This window comes from Drosophila willistoni (genome assembly GCF_018902025.1).
Source record: "Drosophila willistoni isolate 14030-0811.24 chromosome XL unlocalized genomic scaffold, UCI_dwil_1.1 Seg141, whole genome shotgun sequence".
Taxonomy (NCBI): domain Eukaryota; kingdom Metazoa; phylum Arthropoda; class Insecta; order Diptera; family Drosophilidae; genus Drosophila; species Drosophila willistoni.
In genome coordinates this window covers 1,077,435-1,099,250 of record NW_025814052.1, presented here as the reverse complement: position 1 = coordinate 1,099,250, position 21,816 = coordinate 1,077,435, and the positions used below count along the sequence as shown (strand labels likewise).

The 21,816-nt window shown below is 35.2% G+C and overlaps 3 protein-coding genes across 4 annotated transcripts; 1 reads left to right on the top strand and 2 right to left on the bottom strand.

Annotated features, from left to right (window-relative positions):
* Nucleotides 1–1,687: 1,687 nt before the first annotated feature.
* Nucleotides 1,688–6,194, bottom strand: LOC6648978 (probable ATP-dependent RNA helicase kurz). The gene is made up of 5 exons (XM_002071019.4): nucleotides 6,031–6,194; nucleotides 5,774–5,962; nucleotides 2,638–5,702; nucleotides 2,371–2,573; nucleotides 1,688–2,019 (listed from the first exon to the last, which is right to left on the bottom strand). Exons 1-5 carry the CDS (start codon nucleotides 6,106–6,108, stop codon nucleotides 1,928–1,930), a joined length of 3,627 nt encoding a protein of 1,208 aa, XP_002071055.1. The 5' UTR covers nucleotides 6,109–6,194; the 3' UTR covers nucleotides 1,688–1,927.
* Nucleotides 6,195–6,265: 71 nt separating this feature from the next.
* Nucleotides 6,266–11,782, top strand: LOC6648977 (luc7-like protein 3). The gene is made up of 5 exons (XM_002071018.4): nucleotides 6,266–6,614; nucleotides 6,808–7,757; nucleotides 7,826–7,896; nucleotides 7,976–8,710; nucleotides 10,853–11,782. Exons 1-4 carry the CDS (start codon nucleotides 6,513–6,515, stop codon nucleotides 8,125–8,127), a joined length of 1,275 nt encoding a protein of 424 aa, XP_002071054.1. The 5' UTR covers nucleotides 6,266–6,512; the 3' UTR covers nucleotides 8,128–8,710; nucleotides 10,853–11,782.
* A 2,028-nt stretch (nucleotides 11,783–13,810) lies between these two features.
* On the bottom strand, nucleotides 13,811–21,713 carry LOC6648976 (high affinity copper uptake protein 1). Of its 2 annotated transcripts, XM_023179122.2 has the most exons (7): nucleotides 21,587–21,713; nucleotides 17,803–17,861; nucleotides 17,301–17,429; nucleotides 17,020–17,225; nucleotides 16,699–16,946; nucleotides 16,054–16,083; nucleotides 13,811–15,189 (listed from the first exon to the last, which is right to left on the bottom strand). In XM_023179122.2, the coding sequence occupies exons 3-7, from the start codon at nucleotides 17,332–17,334 to the stop codon at nucleotides 14,988–14,990; spliced, it is 720 nt and encodes a 239-aa protein (XP_023034890.1). In that variant the 5' UTR covers nucleotides 17,335–17,429; nucleotides 17,803–17,861; nucleotides 21,587–21,713; the 3' UTR covers nucleotides 13,811–14,987. The 2 variants fall into 2 exon arrangements, with proteins under 2 accessions (XP_023034890.1, XP_002071053.1); XM_002071017.4 differs by lacking the exon at nucleotides 16,054–16,083.
* Between the last annotated feature and the right edge of the window lie 103 nt (nucleotides 21,714–21,816).

Genomic DNA, 21,816 nt, shown 5'->3' with positions numbered 1-21,816 from the left:
TTTTTCTCCTTGCCTAGCCAATATAAAAAAAAAGAAAAGAAAAAACAAAAAAAAAAAAAATAAAATTAACGAAGAATTTATATTAAATCTAATGGAACAACAAAACAAACAAATAATGAAAAGAAAGCATACCAAAATTTATTGTTAATTAACATATGTTTAAACTAAAGTGTAAAACTAAAAAAAAAAAAAACAACAAACGATTAACATTTTAAAAATAATTTAAATACTAAGTGTTTAAAAGATATTAAACAAACAAATTTCCTAGTTATATAAGGAGTGACATAATGAGGACAGAAACAAACGACATATTGAAATAATAGATGAAACTGACGAATGATACGAGGACAACAACAACAACAACAAAACGAATGAATAGGAAAACTTGCTGAGAAAGTTCATTAAACAAAAATGAAATGAATATTAAACAGATAAAGTTAGAGATGATAATGATGACGAGGAAGATGAAATGTAAAGCTCTCACGTTGCCTTAATAAATTAGACTGATTTTTCTCTACACATATGTAGATTCATATGCATACGTGCATACACACACACACACACTCACACACTCACACATACACCCACACATCTACACAACTATATATGTACATACATATGCATATAAGCTTCTATAAAAACACACACAAGAAAAACTAATTCCGATACGAAAATTGAAAATTTTGAAAGCGTTAAATTGAAACTCTTGTATATCGCAACATTTATTACTAAATTATTGACTACTCTTATAATTCATTATTATTATTATTATTATCATTATTATTACTATTATTATCAGAATGATGCTTATTTACCTAGATAAAACAAAAAAGAAAGAAAAGAAAAGCAAAATATAATATTGTAAAACAAAATTTTTGACTATAAAACGAACATGAGATGAGAATGCATGACATATTACATCCATATAAACATACAAACATTTCAAAAAAGATCAATGCATCGATGCAAATGCAATTCCTAGTAAATTGTTACCAAATAAACAAAACACAACAGAACACACAAAAGATAACAACACAAAAACAAAAAAAAAAAAACGAAAAAAAAACAGAAATTAAGTAAAATTGTATATAAGGGCAAAAGGAAAATATAATAAAACAAACCAAGTTTGTCCATATTCTCAATGTGCATCCATCCTTCCAAAACCTAATCCAATCCAATTCAATCCTAACCGCCAACTCTAGTTCTTGCCCAATCATTCCATTTTAATGCCAATCCCCCCACCCTGTCCCCCATATATACTATACATATATATATACATAGTCCAAAAATCTAGCCAAATCTTTAATTCTGCAATCCATTTATTGGCAAATTGTAGCAAAACAATAATGCGAACTTCAAGTGAAATATAAAACAGCATAAAGGAAATATTTCAATAATTATGATTATGTAAACAAAGAAAACAAAAAACCAAAATGCATGCATATAAATAAACAAAAACAAAAAAAAAACAAAAACCTGTATGTATATATATATTGATTGTATTAAACAAAAGAAAACAAAACAAAGAAAAAAAAAATACAACAAACTATCGAAACTTAGCTGTTAACGAAACATTTGTATTATCCTTTACCATGTCCTTACCCCAACCGCCTCAGATACACAACCCCCCGTCCCGTCATTCCTCCAAACATCCATACATTTGCCCCCCTTTTAATTTCTCATTTCATTTCTTTTTAATTAAATTTTTTTTTAGATTGTTTTTAGTTTGTTTCAAAAATTCAATATTTATAATATACATTATTATTATACATATATCAATTACAATAAACATTTAACGAAACTTGTTATACAAAAACGATCCTTTGAACAAGTATTTTTGCTCGCTGCCAATCATGATCTAAATAACTTGATTACCAAATTTTCTTTTCTGTTGTCTGAATAGAAAATTCGATATCCATTTTGGCAATTAGTTGACTTTTGTCGCTGGTGGTGGCCAAATGGTTGTCAATTCACTAAGCGCCACATCGTACAACAATCCGTGATATTCTTCCAGCAAAACTACAAAGAGAAAAAAGTTTTGAGCATTATATTATTTGCATCAACAAGTTATGAAACTTTAAGAAAACTTGAATTTTGCTTTCAAACCCAAAAAATAGTAAAGGGAACTGCCTATTGCATACTTTTTGGGGGGTGGGGCAACATTCAAATCTATTTCCTAAAATTATTTTTTGTGCATGTATAATAATTTGAAATATGAAAAGAAAAGATCAAATTCTAATAAAACATTTCGAAACAAGCAAGAGAAAAGTATAACCATCCAAACCTTGAATTGGATAGTCCCTAGATAAGTACAGGGTCCAAAAATTTATATATGTTGTAGGATTTTAAGTTTCAATTTAATCAACTTACAATTGGGTTCACTTTCCCATTGTTTGCTTAAGGCCTCACGTGAACTAATTTGTTTATTAATCAAAGCTCGCTTAAATCGCAGAACTTTGTCATTCATATTGGACCAAGATTTGGTTATTGATGAGGGAGTAGACTTCAATTTGGGTTTAAAATTGCCCAATTTGGGACAAACTCGACCATCAAGCAGGAACATGCCAAAGTAACTGAAAAGAAAATTAAATGATTAAAATGTTGCATAAACCATGGAAATCCTGGGTGAAAACTTACCAGCATGACTTTTCACTTAGCGGCATTTCCACCTCGCCCAGTGGCAGCTCCCAGCCGGCTTTGCCAAAGGTGGCGTCCACATAGCAAAAGATTTTACCACTAGACGGATCATAGCGCGGAGCTGGATCCTCACGCACTTGCCTCACATTGCACAATAGCGGAACATAGAGAAGCAACCACTCGGGCTCAATGGCTGTTATGCCGCGTATAAATAATTTGCTAGAGTCACCATTTTGCAGCTCGTAGGCCTCCTGGTAGATAATCCATTCGGGTGCCTTCTGCTTTAGCACCGAGGAGGCATGCAGGAAAGCTGGCTCCTCCATGTCGGCACAATTGTATGCATACTTGAGACGACGACGTTCCTCTTTGTCGGCGATATCGGTTAGAGGTATCTTGCGTGCAACACGATCTCCCATACCGGCTAGCAGAATCTGCCTTAGAAACCGAGCTTGAGCATCGGTTGGTGGTTTCAGTTGGGGATCTACACCCAAATCGACATCGCTGACGTTCAGATTGATTTCGTTGGTCAGTTGGACGCGTAGCTTGCGCACCTCACTGATCGCCTTAGGTCGAAGTCCATTTGTTAGGCAAAACTCATCGAGTTTACCCTGAGTGCCAGCATATTCGGCGGCGCCGACCGCCCGCATCAAGACCATAGGATCACCGAGTAATTGATAGTTTCCAGTGGCTGCCCAGCTCTGACGTTTCTGATGGAACTTATTTGATGAAGGCCCCACATCATCTGTGCGCTGTACGCCAGTTTCGACGAGTACCTCTTGAACGGAGAGGGCAGCCACCAGGCACACTGTATATGGTAGCAATTGCTGCTGATGGGAAAGAGCTAGCATTTTGCCAAAGCGCGGTGCTACCGGAAACCGAGAGATTACCTTGCCCAATTGTGTGACCGCCGGTGGGAGATCCTTAGCCGAGGCACTACTACTACTACTACTACTGCTGGTGCTGGTGCTGCTTGCCTCAAGAGCGCCCAGTACACAGAGACGATGCTCGGCAGCTTGCAATTGCTCACTGTCTGGTGGCGTCGGGAAGGGAAAGTGCACGACACGATCGATACCCATGCAGCGCATCTGTAGCATAAGATCATCAACTGGCTTCTGTTGTATATCCGGCTGACTGAAATCCTCAAAGAGATCATTATAAACCGCACTGGAGTACAGGCGATAGCAATGGCCGGCACTGATACGACCAGCACGACCAGATCTTTGATCGGCGGACGCCTTAGATGTGTAGGTGACCACAAAAGCACTGACGCCGGTCAATTTGTCATAGAGACGAGTCTTTTGGCGACCCGAGTCCACAACATATTTAATATGGGGAATGGTAAGGGAGGTCTCCGCCACATTCGTGCTAACCACGCACAGACGACAACCTTCCGGTACTGGTTGGAAAATTCGATTCTGTTTCTCCGACGACAGCAGCGAATAAAGCGGTAGCACCCAAAGAGGTTGGGATGTTGTACCAGAGGCAGCAGCGGCAGCCAATTGTTCGCCCACCTCCTCATCCTCATCCTCATCCGCCTCATCGTCGAGATCAGAGTCCCCTTCGAGCGCTGCATCATGCATATCGGCCTCGGTGTCATCGCCAGGCAACTTGTAGTCATCCAAATTGATACGAGGCAGGGAGATTTGTGTGACAAATTTCTTTTTGGTTTTACGTATATTGCGTATTACACGCTTCATATCAAACTCCAACTCTTTGGGATCTCCATTTTGCTCAACTTCCTGCTCCTGCTCCTTAGGCGCACTTGTTTCATCTTGTGGCTTCTCCTCTTCACTTTTGGCTGAGGATTTATGATAGGGAAATGTTCGTCTAAGTTTTCGTACCAATTGATTAACCTCCTGTTGGCCCGTGACAAATAACAAAATGCCTCCCTCTGGCAGTTGGGTGTGAATTTTGACAGTTTTACGATACGCCTCCGCCACATAGTCGTCTGGTGTGCGTTTCTGGAAGTGAATGGTGACAGGATACTGACGTGCTTCCACTTTTATCAGGGGCGGTGGCTCCTTGAAAAGTCGTGTATTTTCAGTAAAGTCGGAAACGCGCAGCGTGGCCGACATAATAATTAGCTTGAGTGGATTGCCGCGTTTGTTACGCAATGGCACAATACGTGACAGTAATCCCACCAGGATGTCAGTGTAGACGCTTCGCTCGTGAGCCTCATCCAATATGATTACCGAATACTTGGAGAGAAGAAAATCGCTTTCGATCTCTTTGAGCAGAACACCGTCGGTCATGAATTTAATACGTGTGGCTGGTGTCACATTGCCCTCGAAACGTATAAGATAGGATACCTCACGCGAGGATAGATTCATTTCGTGGCCCACTCGCTTGGACATGGCAATGGCAGCTACACGTCGCGGCTCCGTAATGCCGATCATCTTGTGCTGTGCGTAGCCGGCTTCATAAAGGAACTGTGGTATCTGCGTGGTCTTGCCGGAACCCGTCTCACCAGCCACAATCACAATGGGATTCTCGTTAATTGTCTCCATGACTGTCTGCTCTTCGGCGAGTATGGGCAGGCGTAATCGAGCAGCCTGCACTTCGTCCGATCGATCAACTTGTACATAAACCGTACGATGCGTGGACACGGGTGCAGCAGGTGTGGCAATTGGCTTAGTTGCAGCAACTGCAGCTATAGGAACGGAAGCCGGTGGGACAGCAACTATTTTGTTCGTTTCTTCTGGATTCTTCTCTGTAGCTTGTGGAACGTCTTCATCCGAGGATTCGCCATCATCATCATCTGAGGATTCATCATTCTCCTCAATGCTGATTACATTGGGATTCTTTCTCTTGGCCTCAATGTCCTCCTCTTCTTCAATAAGAAGCTTTCGCTTGGCTGCTCCTTTGATGATATTCAAACGAGCACCTGAACTTGTGCTCTTAGATTCCGCAGCTTGAGCTTGCCGCTCCTTTTTCCTTGCCAAATACTCATCAAGTGTGTGCAAACGTTTTAAACCCACCGTCTGGGCTTGGCTAATGGATGTGTATTGCTGCAGTTCCTCATTGGCAATTTGTACAGCAGCCAAGTCACCCAGAAGCTTTGCTCGCTGTCGTTGAAAAAGTGTCATATAAAAGATGGTTATGCTTTGATTTTTGTTTTAGGCAAATATTTACTTACACCTTCCTTTTTCTTCTTTTTATCAACAATAGATTGGAGATGTTTGCGTTGTTTCTTGGACAGAATCTTCACGGTTTGTCGTTTATCCACTTTGATTTTGGTCGCACGCTTCTCGGATGGCAATACCAATGGATTGGCCTCATCATAGCCAGCGCCAGTGGCTCCTACACTGTCCGCATCAATTTGTATCTAAACAATTGAACATGGAATAATGTTAAATCCCCAATTCTCGTAAATGATGAATGGTTGCAACTTACACTCTTGGCGGCGGAATTATCCACAATGGTTTGCGGATTTTGTCGCGCTTTGGCGTTAAATCCCTTTTTATTTCCCATGCTTGGAGGGATCGCTCAAGGCAGTAGGCTAATCTAACAACAATTTGGTTTGTTGTTTAGTTTCAAAACGCACGTGCAGTGCGATTCCCGTTGAGTATCGATAGTTTATAACTATCGATAGAAACAGTGTTGACACACTTTCAATTCTAAAATCATAATTTGGTCACACTTCAGATATAATATTGATTCCCCTGTCATAGCGGAACCTGAAATTCTTTATTTTATATGCAAATCGCTTAGAAATTTGCTAAATTATTATAAGAGAGAGGTAGCATAACAAGATTATTGCCTGCCGGACGACCAAGTCCTAGTCCGGGATATCATAGAATTTAGCAAGAGCATACAAAAACAATCGGCAAGACGACGACAACGAGGGCAGCTAGCCACGGACACAGAGGCGGAAAATGGTGGACGCTGCCAGGCAAATGCTCGATGAGCTAATGGGACGCAATCGAAATCTGCATCCTTCAGAAGCAGGACTTAAAGTTAATTGGGAGGATCCCGAGGTAAGTGTGTCGTCGAAACGTGGTGATATAATCTAGCCAATTCTCATGCATTTTTCGTTTGTTTTTTTTTTATATACTTTCTTATACCGGCTTCCTTACATGCACATCATTGAACAACATATACATAAATGTTTATGTATTTGCACGACCTTGAAATCGTTCCTCACTGAATTTACTTGAATTTGGCTTGCAGTTCTGTCAATTTTACAATGTGAAATTTTGCCCCCACGATCTATTCATCAACACACGCGCTGATCTCGGTCCCTGCACTCGCATCCATGACGAAGAGGCCAAACAATTATACGAGGAAGCTCGCCCATCACAACGGAAACGTCAATACGAAGATGAATTCCTACGCTTCTGCAATGTGATGCTACACGATGTGGACAGAAAGATTCAGAAGGGCAAACAACGTTTGCAACTTATGCAGCGTGATCAACCATCAACACCTTCACCTATGCTCCTGGCGGCCAAGCAACAGGAACAACTCCAGAGTCTTCAGGCGCGCATTAACAAACTTCTTGGCGAGGCCGAGGAGGCGGGCATACGGGGAGATGTTGATCAGGCGCAGGATCTTATGACACTCTGCGATGAACTCAAGGAGGAGAAAGAGCAACTGCAGCAGCAATATGAGTCCAATGCCAAGTTAAAGCTAAATCCATCACCACTTCAATCACCAGTCAATAGTCAGCCAAGTCCAAGTCAAATGGATGAGACGGATACACCTGAATCTGGGACAGAAGATGCCCTAAATGCTGCAGCCATAGCCACAGAGTCAGTGGATAGTACAGAGGCAAACTCTTCAAGAACCTCACCAGATGGCACGGTGGCGACCACAACAACAACATCAGCATCAACAGATGCCACCAATAAAACGCAAGCCAATTGGTCACATGAAACGCTACCCGAGAAGCAAATGAAGGTGTGCGAAATATGTGGAGCGTTTCTAATTGTTGGCGATGCCCAGCAACGTATCGAGGATCATTTAATGGGTAAACAGCATTTGGGTTATTCCAAATTGCGTAATGCCGTCAATGAAATTAATGAACGACGTCAAAAAGAACGCGAAGAAGATGAACGAAGACGTCGCGAGGATCGGGTCCAACGTTTCCATTCATCCTCCTCGTCCTACGACAATAGACGGTAACTTGCTGTTAAAATTTGCCGTTTCAAAAATTGACAACTAAAATTCATTTCTATATATGTATTAGCGAACAACGTGATTATCGTGAGCGCAGCCGCGACTACATTCAGAATCGTCAACCATCGGATAGACGTCACCGTAAGTAGATCTTCTGCACACGGCCCGATCGTAAAATGCTAACTCTACTCTCTCTCTCCCCCTCTCTCTCTCTCTAAAGATCATCATAAGTCGTCGTCATCCCATCATGGTCATTCGTATTCGCGAACCAGCAGCAGCAGCAATCGGAGCAGCAGTAGTCGCCATCATAACCATTACCGACACGATAGTCGGGATCGGCATTGTCGTAGTCGGAGTAGAAGTCGCTATTAAAACCCAAAATCAAAGATTCATAAACAGAAACAAAAGCAAAGAAAAAGAAACAAACAGAATAAAAACAAGCGAAAAGCAAATAACACTGAAAATCATAGAAAACGAAAATATTAATATGATTAAGATGAAAGTCTACATACATATGTATATGTATATCCATATATATATATATATATATATATATATATATAAATGATATGAAAGGAAAACCAGATATAATACCATCAGAACAAAACCAAATGCTTATTAACAAATTGTTTTTTAAAAAACCAACAATCCATGAGAAAGTGTGCACTTTGCCCAATCCTTGCTACACTGCAGCTACACAACATTACCATCACACAACAGGACAGACATCCCGGCAGCTCTAACTACAACTAATCGATCGATCGAGCGTCAAGCCCGTGCAACAACGAGGTACTCCAAAACAAAAAAAAAAAACAATAATTAACCAAAAAACATTTCAATAATATGTCTAAAAGCAGGCAAAAAAAAAAAAAAACAGCAATCATTAAGAAAAGTCACATCTATATAAAGTTTGTGAACTTTCTTCCATGAATATACAATAACCAAATGTCACAAGGTGAGTCAATTATTAATATATGTAGCTAGCTAACCACACAAAGTATTGTAGATCGTTTCAATATATATACTTTTAGATACAGTTTATCCATACATACATATACATAAATATAGTATCAGACCAAACAGGAACACGCAACATTCATGATCCTTTTGTATACTGACCTGACTAATTCGTTATTTGTAGAGAAAATCCTAAACTTTTCCAATTTCCCCTATAAAATCTTGAGGGAATTATATATATTCAAGTTATACATATGTTTATGTATATAACAATTTGCAAATCTAACTGTAACGTGATTTAATCCTTTTGATACGTTAATGACTTTAATGAAGAATTAATGCAGGATATTCTATGTATATTTTGGTGAAGTACATTTAAAAAAGGAAATGAAAATAAGAATCTCTAACACAATCGCAACAGACTAACATTTTGTATTCCTCTCATACTCACATAATCAATCAAATCCAATCAAATCAATCGAGCACTGATCCATTTGCATGGAGTAACAAATACATTATGAATAAGTCTTAAATTATAAAGGTATTGCATGTGCTATTCTTTGTTTCTTTTATTATTGATTTCATTTGATAAATACGAATATTATACGAGAAGGTAAAAACAAAAAAAATATATATATATATGTATATATATTCAAGGTGAAAGTAAAAGTGTTTTGGCACCTCATTTTGTTGAAGAGATTTTCCCCCTTCCGCGCTGCATAAAGAGAGGTATGTAATCCTCTGCAAATAAAAATAAATTCTTTTGTGTAGGACTATCTATTGAGTGATAGAGAGAGACAGAGACAGAGAGTGAGAAAGAGAGGGAGGCAGAGAGAACAGAGAAAGATCAATCAATGATACACAACAAATCGAAATCAAAAATCAAATATCGAGAATCGTTCAGGTACATACATATCTTTACTTAATTGTTTTTCTTTACCCCATTATATAATACTATAATAATGCTTACGACCAAATCACACACACACACACACACACAAAATCAAAAAAGCAAATACCTTTTCCAAATTGTTGCCCAAAACAAATTCAAGATGTATGTATGTATATATGATTAATCCATTACTAATTATTGATTGTCCGATGAAAATATACATATAACATAAAAAACCTTTTAATCTGCTTTTAATCGCCTCTGTTTTACCTTATGTTTGAAAAGGGTATTCCCCCAGTTATTCGGCCTACCGAATTTCTATATTCTAAATAATTTTTTTTTGTTTTTTTTTTATCTCATAATTGTTGTTCTTGTGTAATGTGGATGTGTATGTACTTTTTATGTACATATATGATACTATATATTCTCTCACTTAATAACATTTAAGTCATTCTCAAACAAAATCGAATTAAGCAAGAAAATCGAAGCAGTTTCCACGCGGCCCCCTTACAAGGTAATTGAATATAAACTTTAAATTTAAATAAAAAATTCAATATAATTAGGAGAGCAGGCAAAAAGAAACTGAATCAGAAAGAGAGGGAGGAAGAAAAATAGAGAGAGGGAGACACACACAAACACATGAGAGAGAGAGAGAGGGAGTAAGGAAGTAAGGCAAAAGTAGAGAACTAAATGTATTTACATAGTTGAGAGAAGGATAACATATCGAACCCACATAATATCTATGTTCTCACTAAAAACCAGGTAAATTTTGATTGTATTCATTATACTTTTTTTTCTACTACTACTTACAAATATTTTAACAAAAACGAAAAATGAAAGAACAATAAACAATATAATACCTACAACGACATCGGCAAAACAAAATATATTGGAGTCACCCTGTAGAGAGAACGGGGCAGGAGATACCCCACAGCCCCCCTTAACGGTTTGATCTCTAAATTGATAGAGTTGCCAACAACCTTTTTGTGCATACTATGATGACATCATTGTGCCATTTAGAAACACTGTTTTTTTTTTGTTGTTTTCGTTCTATACACACTTACTACTCACACGCATATAAATATATTAAAAAAAAAAAAAACAACAAAATCAATCTAAATTAATTAACTACCTCTTATAAAATATATATATATCCTTTTGATATAGCGCTAATTGAACCCTTTTTTACTATTTTTCTATTTATATGGAGATCATTTTATTGATTTAATTCTCTTCGAACATTTGCAGAAACTATTGTTGTCCTGGGATCGGCGGTAGCACTGGAATTTATGTGTGGATTGATGATGCTAGAGACTCCAGAGAAAGAAGAGAAGATAATGATAATGTTGACGAAAGGTTATGGATGATGATAAAAGGAGGAAGCAAAATATAAAAAAAGATATTTAAGAAAAGAAGAAGATCTTGCCTACCATCAGGTAACTTCTTATGCCATCTACCTACCTACCCTACTACTGCCCCGCCCCCTTTCCCACAGTAATGTTTCTTCACGACAGACAGAGAAAAGAATAATAATATTATAATATAACGGCACTATTCACAAATTCACCACTACCACCACAACCACAACGACCATCATCGACGGCGCAGTTAAGACAGGCGTGTGAATATTGGGCGAGGGATTGATTGGGAATAGAAATGGGCATAAATGGGGGAGTAAGCGTGTTCGGTGACGGTTTTACAAGTTTCTGCTATATCATCAACATACATAGTCATCCCAACAACAGCAAGAACTCATACACACACACACACACACACTCATAGAACAACAACAACAACAAAAAGAAGAAAACACACCCCAAACATTCACGTGGAAAGTGTTGTATGGCATCTGAGATGATACAAGGTGAATTTCATTTTGTCCCTCTTTGTCAATCTTTATCTCTAGCTATCTCAGTCTAACAAATTAAAAATGATCAATCTATATACATATATTATTGTATATATAATGATATTCTTTACTAAATTTCTGCCTGTCTTCAAGCAAAAGAACCAAACTTATAAAAATTGTTATTTACTCTATCGACTTCAGTTTTGATTTTTGATTATCATTATCATTATCAAAAATATCCTACACAAATGTCGTATATATATATATGTATATATATAGATATATATATTTATTAATACTTAATGAATAAAGTTATTTAATGCCCTTAATCCTTTTTCATTTTGAATCTTTGTGAAGGATCTTGTTTCGTGGCGGCCATTGCCGCACGTGTTCCTTATTACTTTTGTTAATTAGTATTTTTTTGCTGTTCTGTTTAAATCATACACAAATTTATATATGTACGTATATATATATATATACAAATATATATATGTATTGTGAATGAATCGGTAATATCCATTTCAAATTACAGAGTAAAACCAAACTAAAAATCTAAAAAAACGAAACAAAAAGCTGTAGTCATGTAATAAAGTTTTTAATTATGAATAATGTATATGTATGCAAATGCGTATGTGTACATATTATATATATATATATTTATATATACATTATTCAATAACATTCTATCCAAGACTCGCAATAATTTTTCCAATAAAACAAAAATACAAAGAAATTATTAAAAAAAATTGCTGTTTTCTTTTACATAAGTCAGAAGTTTTAAAGATCTCAGTTCATTATTTATTGCTTCGACATTGTAAGTATGTAAAAAAAACTTTAATACACAAATTCTTCGACTGCATATTGCATACTTTTGGGGGGCACATTTCCACTTAAGGGGGGTTTCTACCTTGTTGGGCCGAAAAGGCGCTTTTAAGTAAGAATTTTTTTTTGAGATAAGTATAATAGATCAAGGAATGAAATTTTCCACAGTTGAGAAAACTTTATTCTATGTATTAAATTTTTTTTTGGCGATCCGTGAAAAGGGGGAGGTGGGGGGAATTTTCCAAAGGCATCCCCATTTCGCCCTTATGGAAGTCCTACCGTTCGCAAATGAAGTCTGAACCCGAAAATAAAATTTTTTTCTTAATCTAGACATTTTTCCGCAGCGCTGGTAGTAGAATTGTGAAAAAAGGATCAAAAATGAAAAAGTTATGAGCTTTTTTAGAAAAAATATTTTTTTTTGCCTATTTTTCGTTATTAATTAATTTTTTAATTTAACAATTTCCAATATTTTTGGCCAATTCTACTACCAGCGTTGAACAATATTCTAAAGAACATGTGTAAAAAATTTCATAGCGATTGGTTAATTTTTGTACCCTGTAGGACTTCCATGAGATCCAAAAATGTAGTTTTGAGAAAAATACGTTTGAAAATTTGCGCTCCGGCACAGAGCGCTTGACACCACTCAACTTAACGGCCGACAACTTTCGTAATTTTACAGATTTCAACTTGAAATTTTTACGCAGTATTCTTGAAACATTTACCTATCCAAAAAGGCAATAAAAAAAAAATCGAAATTTTTTATACCCCCCTTAAGGAAGGTTTCAACCTTGTTGGCCCAAAAAAAGGGCTATTTTTTCAAGAATTTTTTTTAGAAAAGGATTGAAATTTTCCACAGTTGTCGGAAAAAGTTTATTCTACATATAACTTTTGTTTTTCGGTGATCCGTGTAAAGGGTGGAGGGAGGGAATTCAACAAAGGCATCCCCATCTCGTCCTTATGGAAGTCGTAACGTTCGCAAATGAAGTTTAAAACCAAAATTGAAAATTTGTTCTTAATATACACACGTTTTCGGATCGCTGGTAGCAGAATTGAAGAAAAAAACATGAAAAATGAACAAATTATGAACGTTTTTTTAGATTTTTTGCCTTTTTTTCGTTACTAATTATTTTTTTAAACGAACAATTTTTAATATTTTTAGCCAATTCTACTATCAGCGATGCACAATCTCCTAAAGAACATGTGTCACATAGCGATTGCTTAATTTTTGCGCTCTGTAGAATTTCCATGAGCTTGGAATATTTGCGCTGCGGATTTCTAAAAGCATTCTAAGGATTACAAGATATAGAACTAACCATGTCTATGACATTGAAGGCATATAATAAGTATCTTTGGTCTTTTCTTTGACTTGTTAAACCAATTTGTCCATATGTTTTCTACCTCATTTGATTCTATTTGATATTTATATTAATACTGGAAAATCGCCAAAGCAAGAGCTCTCAATATTTAATCGAAAATCTCTAAGATACAACAACTGAATCATTTAACAAAACACTTTTCATACAAAACAAATACTGTTTTTGGTTTTCCATATTATATATTATATATATTTATTAAAGTTTACAAATAAATTTGTATTTACCATTTACTGTATGCATTTGCTTTTTCATATCGTTTAATATCTACATGAGCTATGTATGTATAATAGGCATATTTGAATGATTTACATATATATATACATATTGTATATGTTCTGCATGTATATATATATATATATATATAGTAGCGTTGTATCTTAAAAGGAATTCAAACAGTTTCTTTTTTACAGAGCAATTATTAACAAGACTCAATTTTGATTTCTGTCTTTTTCTTCTTCGTAATATGATTAATAAAAAATTTAAATACATATTTGTGTATATTTTGTGTGTATATATATATATATTAAAAAACTTTGCATTTTATTAACAAAATAATATAATAGGGGACATAAAATATTGATAATAATTGTTGGTTTTTTCGTGTTTTTTCTTGGTTTTGGGTAATAAAACAAAAGCAAAAAAGAAAAAAAAAATATCCTGTGCCTTGAGCTGAGCTTTCGATAAATAAACAATTTTCATTATTTCTACAATTTTTGTTTTGAGTACTAAAAATTTGTTTCTTTCTCTCTCTCTCTCTCTCTCTCTGTGTATGTGTGTGTGTGTGTGTGTTTTACAAATTTTATTTTCAAGAAAATACAAAAACTAAAAGAAACGTTAATAAACAAATATAAATAAATGGCTCTTATGGTGTGATTTTTGTTCTTTTGCACTTTTTACTTAATCTCAAACAAACAAAAAAAAAAGGAGAGGAAACTTTACAATTTGCTTTGACCCTATTGCTTTTGTTGTAATGAAAATTCACACTAGTTGATTGTAAAAGCCATTTCGTTTTTTTTTATGAATAAATGTGTGTATGTATGTGTGTGTGTGTGTGTGTGCCTGAGTGCATGTGTGTTTGTTATGTGGGGGATCATTTCCTATTTCGAAAATTTAGGCAGTCAGCGTTATATATATATATATATATATATAGCACCATTTAGATCATGGGCTCCTCCTGCTCCTGCTCTGGAACATGTTGTTCCACCACCTCCTCTTCCTCCTCACTCATAGCCATCGACTGCTCCACAATGGTTCGTGTTAAACAACTCTGGCTGGAGCTGCTGCTACTCGCTACCATCCTCTGGCCACAATTTCTGCCTCCATTTTGCTGTAGCTGCTAGTGACAATGCTCGGTGACATCGACAATAACCGATTTCTTCCAGCAGAATAGAAAATAGCCAATTGCTGCTCCAAGGACAACCATCAGACATAGCCAGACATTGTAGGTCATAAAGATCAGCATAAGCAGGAAGGATAATGTCACTTGAAGTATGTGCAATAGCGTCTGAAATAGATGATTCAGCGACAACATCGAAGGTCTATCATCATCATCATCATCGAGTAAAGAAATCAGAAATTAGAAAACAAATTCAATTAGAAGCTATTAACAACAATAAATGAAAAGTATTCAAGAAAAATAAGTAAATCAAATAAAATCGAACAGGTAGGACAAAAACAAAACAACAAAATTTGGAAAATATAGAAAAAGAGATAAAACATTTTGCATTTTGGTTAAACAAACTAAGGAAAAATTTATATAGAAGGTTAGATTTAGGTGCATAAAAACAAACATATAGAAAATATATAGTAAATTAATAGTTAAGGATTTCTACGGTGCATTTTTACTTTTCTAGTCAATATAATAAATTTATCTGTGTGTGTTTTCTATGGTTTTTTTTCTTTTGGTTTTCTTTATTTTCTTTCACATTTTGAATTGAATGTTGAAATAGTTTAACTTGCTTCCCACAATCTGATTTTCTGAAGTCATTTCAGTTTATCTCTTGATTCTAGAACTTGGTTCATAAAAAAGAAGTCGATTGGTATAGATTGTCCAAGTTTTAAGGTTGGTGAGTCAAATTTAAAATTGGCAATAATCCTGGTCAATTAAATCTCTATACAGCTGTGAGTTTTTTTTTTTTTTTTTTGGTTTTAATTTAATTTCCGTCTAAACAATTAGCAATAATGAGCCAAAGCACCAGACGACACGAAGTAAACGGACGCAGATGCCAGCTGGGTTTTCAATTACCCTATATATATATAAATATATATACATATACATATCGGATGACTTGTAAATATAATTAAAAGTCGCTACAAGTACATGAACGGGGGAGATGGGGTGAGTGGGTGGGTGGGTGGTAGGAGTTGAATGAGGAGTTTGATTTTACATTTGGAATACTTACGGTTGTTTGTGCACAACTTCGCCAACGTATCTAAAAGAACGATTAAAGCGTGTGCCCAGTGACAGTTACAGATGGATGAAGATTGGCATAGGATTACGGTACGCGGGTGTACGCAAGATATACAGTTACAAATATATATATATATAGATATATATGTAGAAATATACAATTATCAATAATTAACAATCGCGTTTATCAATAGAGTGTGTAATTGTGTGTGGGACGACAATCAAGGCATATATGATTTAGAAATATATAAATGAATAATGATAAAAGCGGATTGAGTTTTGGATAATACACAAATATACACACACACACACACACACACACACACACAGGAGAAGGACAAGAGTTATACAGGAGCGGGTAGCGAGTATCGAGTAGCGTGTAACGGCAACAAACGAACGGTAACGAAAACGAGAAAAAAAACGAGAAAACAAAGCATTAAGATTAAATATTTACATTGGTTTTTTAAGCATGCGAACCAAATAAAAAATTATAAAATTAAAAAAAAAAACAGAAGGCCAAGAAGAAACGTAACCAAAAAAAATAAAAGAACTTTACAGTTCTTGTAACAATTTTTTTACAAATAGCCAGGTATGTGTATGAATGCAAGCATTATCATTATATCCATGAATTACTCACTGCACGGGCGAAGGAGCTGCCGCCGCTGGCGATGGTAAGCGAGGTGCCTCTGGATTACGTTGAGGTCCTGTCACTGGACGATATTCTAGCAAATTGTATGTCTTCCAGAACAGATATTCACGATAGTATTTGAGACCCTCGTAGAGTAATGCCAACAGGAAAATGGCAATCATGGAACCAATCAAACCAGCCACTGTATCAATGTGCCACCAGGAAAACAAAATTGTCTCATTGTAACCAAAGTGAAACTATAAACATAAAATTGATGAAATGATGTAGGAATGGTCTGGAATTGTAATCTTTTTTCATTGTTGCCCTCACCGCCATTGACATCATGTGCTCCATGCCAGTGCCAGTGCCGCCACCATGATAATGACCTGCTCCATGCTGCATTCCCATGCTCATGGGCGTCGTCGCGGAAATATCGCTGGCCAAAACTGTGGGATCTGTTACAGTGCCACTGCCCAGGCCACTGTGATCATGATGCATGCCAGCGTGACCATGGTGCATGGAATGATCTATCGTCTCTGTGTTAGTTAGTGTTGATTAAAGAATTTTAATTAGAAATAATAATAATAATACAAAAGGAAGTAGCAACTTACCCACTGCGGGAGCACCATGATTATGATGATCCATATCTGATTTGATCTTTATGGAAAAGGTGGGGAGCTCTCCTTTATATATGTATGTATATGTTTTCTTTATTGTTTTGTGTGTTGTTGTTGTATTGTCTGTCGAGGGGAGATTGGTGAAAGTGAATTTTTTGTTTAATGAGATTTTGATTTATGTGTTTCTTTTTGTTTTGGCAATAATTAAAGAAAAAATATTTGTGTAATTCTCCTCCAATCGTTTTTGGAATGTGGGTCAGGGCGCTTTCGGCGTTTCAATTCCAAGGCAAAGGCAATCAATTGCCACACCACAACTAAAATTTAGGGCATTTAGAAAGTCAAAAAAAATTTTGAATAAAACAGATTACCTTTCGCCCAAAAACACCTCAACTACTAACCCCCCTTCACCTAATTTTTTCGTTAACAATGAGATGGAGATATATAGGAAAGAAGAACTGGATTCTTTGTTAGAAATTTTCATGTTTGATTCTCTTACCATTAACTGTTTGGAAGACAAGACACTTTTCTGTGACAGTCTTGTTCAAGTTTCCTTTTCTGTAATGAGAGCAAGTAACGGTAGCACAATGATAAGTAACTAAGTAGACAGTAAATGAAACTTGTTACATTCGCTATACACTCTATATACACTCTATATATGTAGTTAGTATATATGTTTCGCCAGTTTTGCTTTGTGGTTCACCGCATTTCCCAGAGCGGACTCAATATATCATATCAACTACTTTCATACCCCCAAAACCCAACCGTAAAGCAATAGATAAGGAACATACATACATATATACATATACATTCATACTTGTTTTGTGTGTTATTCAAAAAACGAAAAAACAGACAGCAATTAAACCAAAGAAACCAACAACAACAACAAAATATGCTAAAATTCTTTCAGACTATGCAACAAAGACTATATATAGTATATATAAATCATATCGCACTCTCACTCTATAATTGAAACACATTCAAGTCGAGAAAGACGGCAAAAGATAATGTACAAAAACATAAAAAACAAAGTCAACTCAACTCTGGCCACAAATCCGGCTTTAGCTATCCATTATGATCAGTTGCGAAATAATGTACATACATACATACATACATACATATATAAAAAACCAAAAATACCAAAAAACAACGCCAAGTCGCCAGAATTCGACTTTTGAATTATGTACTTTACAAAATGTTGGCAAGCAAATTAAATTCAAGTTTTCGTATTCAATTAAATTTAAAAGTAGAAATTAAAATGGAATAGAATATAATAAATTAGGTATAAAGAAATGTTGAGCATAATGCTTAAAAATTAAAATTATTTTATTAAGCAAATTCAACAAATAACTTGAAACTAAAAACTGCAAAAGAAAAATGTTTAACAATTCAAGTTTTTGTTTTATATTTCTTTTTTTTTTTTTTGGGCCTATAAAATATATTTAAAAGCCACACAAAAATATATTTTAAAAAACAATTTTGAAACTTTTTAGCCTTAAATTAGTCTTAAAAATACTTTAATAAGCAAAAAACAAACAAAGTGCGTAAAAGAGAGCGATATGTTTAATAAATAAATCAATATTTCAAAGAATTCAGGATTACAGTTGCCATTTTATGGCTAAAAAGGGCAACAGTGTTAAGTATGCCCTACGTTTTTGCACGCATTTCTACAGGGTATCTAATTGTGAGGGAAATAAAACCTGTTTTATTTTTCCCAACCGCATTCTAAGACAATTCAAACGTAAAAAGATAAAATCATACATACTACATTAAGAGAGTGGAAAAAACTAAAATTAAAAACTAAAAGTAAAAGCTATTTTAGTAGCCAGCCAGTTTACTGTTCTTTTTTAACGTTCAATGTGTGATTCATTTGTATGAGGTTTAAAATATAAAAATTCAAATAGTTTAGTAATTTTTCAACTTTAGTTATAGATACAAATACATATGTACATATCCATCGACAATTTATCTGTTTTGAGCAGAAAAGAAACATCTGAACGAATATAATTTAAGCTGCTTGCCTTGAATCGAAGCGACTTGGCAAATCAAACAAAAAAAAAAACAATAAAAAAAATATATTCAACAGTTGGGACAACTTTTTTTACGGTACATTTCGACCAACTGACTGACCAAAGCTTAAAGACTAATCAGAGGGGGGAAATGCGGGGCAACATTTCAACTTTAAAGTGAATGTTTAAAAAAAAAGAAAAAAGCTCATGGAACTTTAGATTTTCTTCTTATTATTTTTTTTCAAAAGTTTTATAACAAAAGCAAATCTTTTCGTTGTTCCGCTTCGTTTGAAATCCAAAGAAAGAATCGAAATGTAACGGCATGTAAACAATATACAAAATGGACACTCTCGATAAATACAATTAAATACATATACATACATACATACATATTTGTATATATGTATGTACATATTCACCAAATGAAAGCCAATGATATAGATAAACATTTCCATTTCCTTTTTTTTTCCACAATCCACAACATGGATGAATAATGGAAAAAACAACTCCTATAATTATTGTTTTTATCTACAAGTTTTTCGCTGAGATCACTAATTTTTTAATTCTAATAAATTCTATAATAAATGTAGGAATTGCTCGGCCTTAACTAACTACAAATTTATAAACAACAAAACAAATTTTAATCTTGATATTTGTGTTGATCTACTATCTTTTGTGTTTTCCCTTATCTACTTTCATTGATTAACCTACAGTGGTAATTGCCTGAATTCGAATGTGTGAAGGGGGCAAAAATTGCAATGAGTATGATATGGTCGGATTGAATCATATTAATAGTACAGATCACTTTCGATTTTATATCAATACATTAGCACTATTAGCAACTATTACGATTATGCCATATGTTCAATGAATGAGGGCAACGGGTCTGGACATGATATTATATGGTTATAGGGGACACTTGGGTACAGTACATGCATCGGTATGCGTATCAGAAGATATACATACACATTTATGTATTTGTATGTATGCATACAGTGTGTGTGCATCTTTATCCATTTAGTTGTTGTCTGCATGCATATGTACATACATCTCTATATATGTATTGCTGCAATCTTTATGCTATTTGCGAAATACTTAACTGACCGCTTCGTGACTTGTATGAACCAAGTAAATGTACATACATACATATGTACATCTCTAGGCATGTACATACATAACATACAATCAGACATAGAGTTAAAGAAAGTGAGAGGAGACATGATTGCTGTTGTTGTTATTGTTGCATTTTGGCTTATTTTTGTTTGATGGAAGGGGGGAGGCAACAGCCACTAGGGGCTGTTACGTCACAGATTGAGTTTCTCTTTGCTGTGATCTAAATGCTATATCAATCACGAGACCACAGATCGTGTATACATATGTATGTACATATATATGTATATATATATATATATATATTCCTGCATACCAGCATGCGTGAGTGTGTTTGTGAATGGGGGGGGGGGTCTTTCTAACTGTTAAATTGGCGAATCAACTGTTTAACGATCAAGCACAATCGACTATCGATATACCCATGTTGTTGTTGCATATGTTGTTTTATTATTATTCGGCGGGCATGCTTATCCTGCTCTTTCTCTTATTCGCTACCGGCATTGTAACTTTAAAAGAAATGAATTTCAGTGCAATGTATGTCGCGAAATCAAAATCAAGCAATTTTGAAAAACAAAAAGAGGGTAAATAAATAAAATAAATAATTGCATAGCAAATAAGGGGCCAAAAACAAAGCAACAGCTGGATGGTTGCAATTCACATCGTCGTGTAATCACGGTTTTTGTTTATGACTTTTTGCTGCTGCTGCTTTTAAATGTGAATCTGCTTCCACAAATTGCAAACACAGAGAAATACTCACACACACAATCGTGCAGTATTAATAAAATAAAAACAAAACGCTTTATGCCGAGCTTTAGATTTCAGCAATTGTATGCAAGCATACATACATACATCCATGTTTAAAAAAAAGGGGGAAGGAGTGTTAGAGGGTGGTCCATAAAGAATAGCAGGGGTAGAATCAAAACGTGGGTGTCACCATTCAACATTATCATCACTTTTAATTTGTGTATTAATTTTATTCTTAAGTATAACGGCACCTGTGTTTTTGAGAACCAAATCACAATTATGAAATAATGTACAACACAAAATCACTTTCATTTAAGTTTCTTGTTATTTAATCACACACAAACACCAAACTACATTTGTTTTGCGTATTATCAGGACTAGGCTCTTAGATATTGTTATTGTTTTATAACATGGGCTTACTTTTCTTTTAACCGTTGCTGTTTTTTTTTGTTTTTGCTCAGTTAACAACTTATTGAATTGATATGCGCACGACGTCCGCCCGCAGACAACTTGTTCGCATGATTGTTGCTGAATTTGTTGCGAAACATATGTTTTAAACAAATAAAATACACTAAAAAATGCTTTAAGCGTTTTACAGGGCTACCAAATGCTATCGCTTCTTGCCGATTTTTCGATAGGTTATTTGTGCT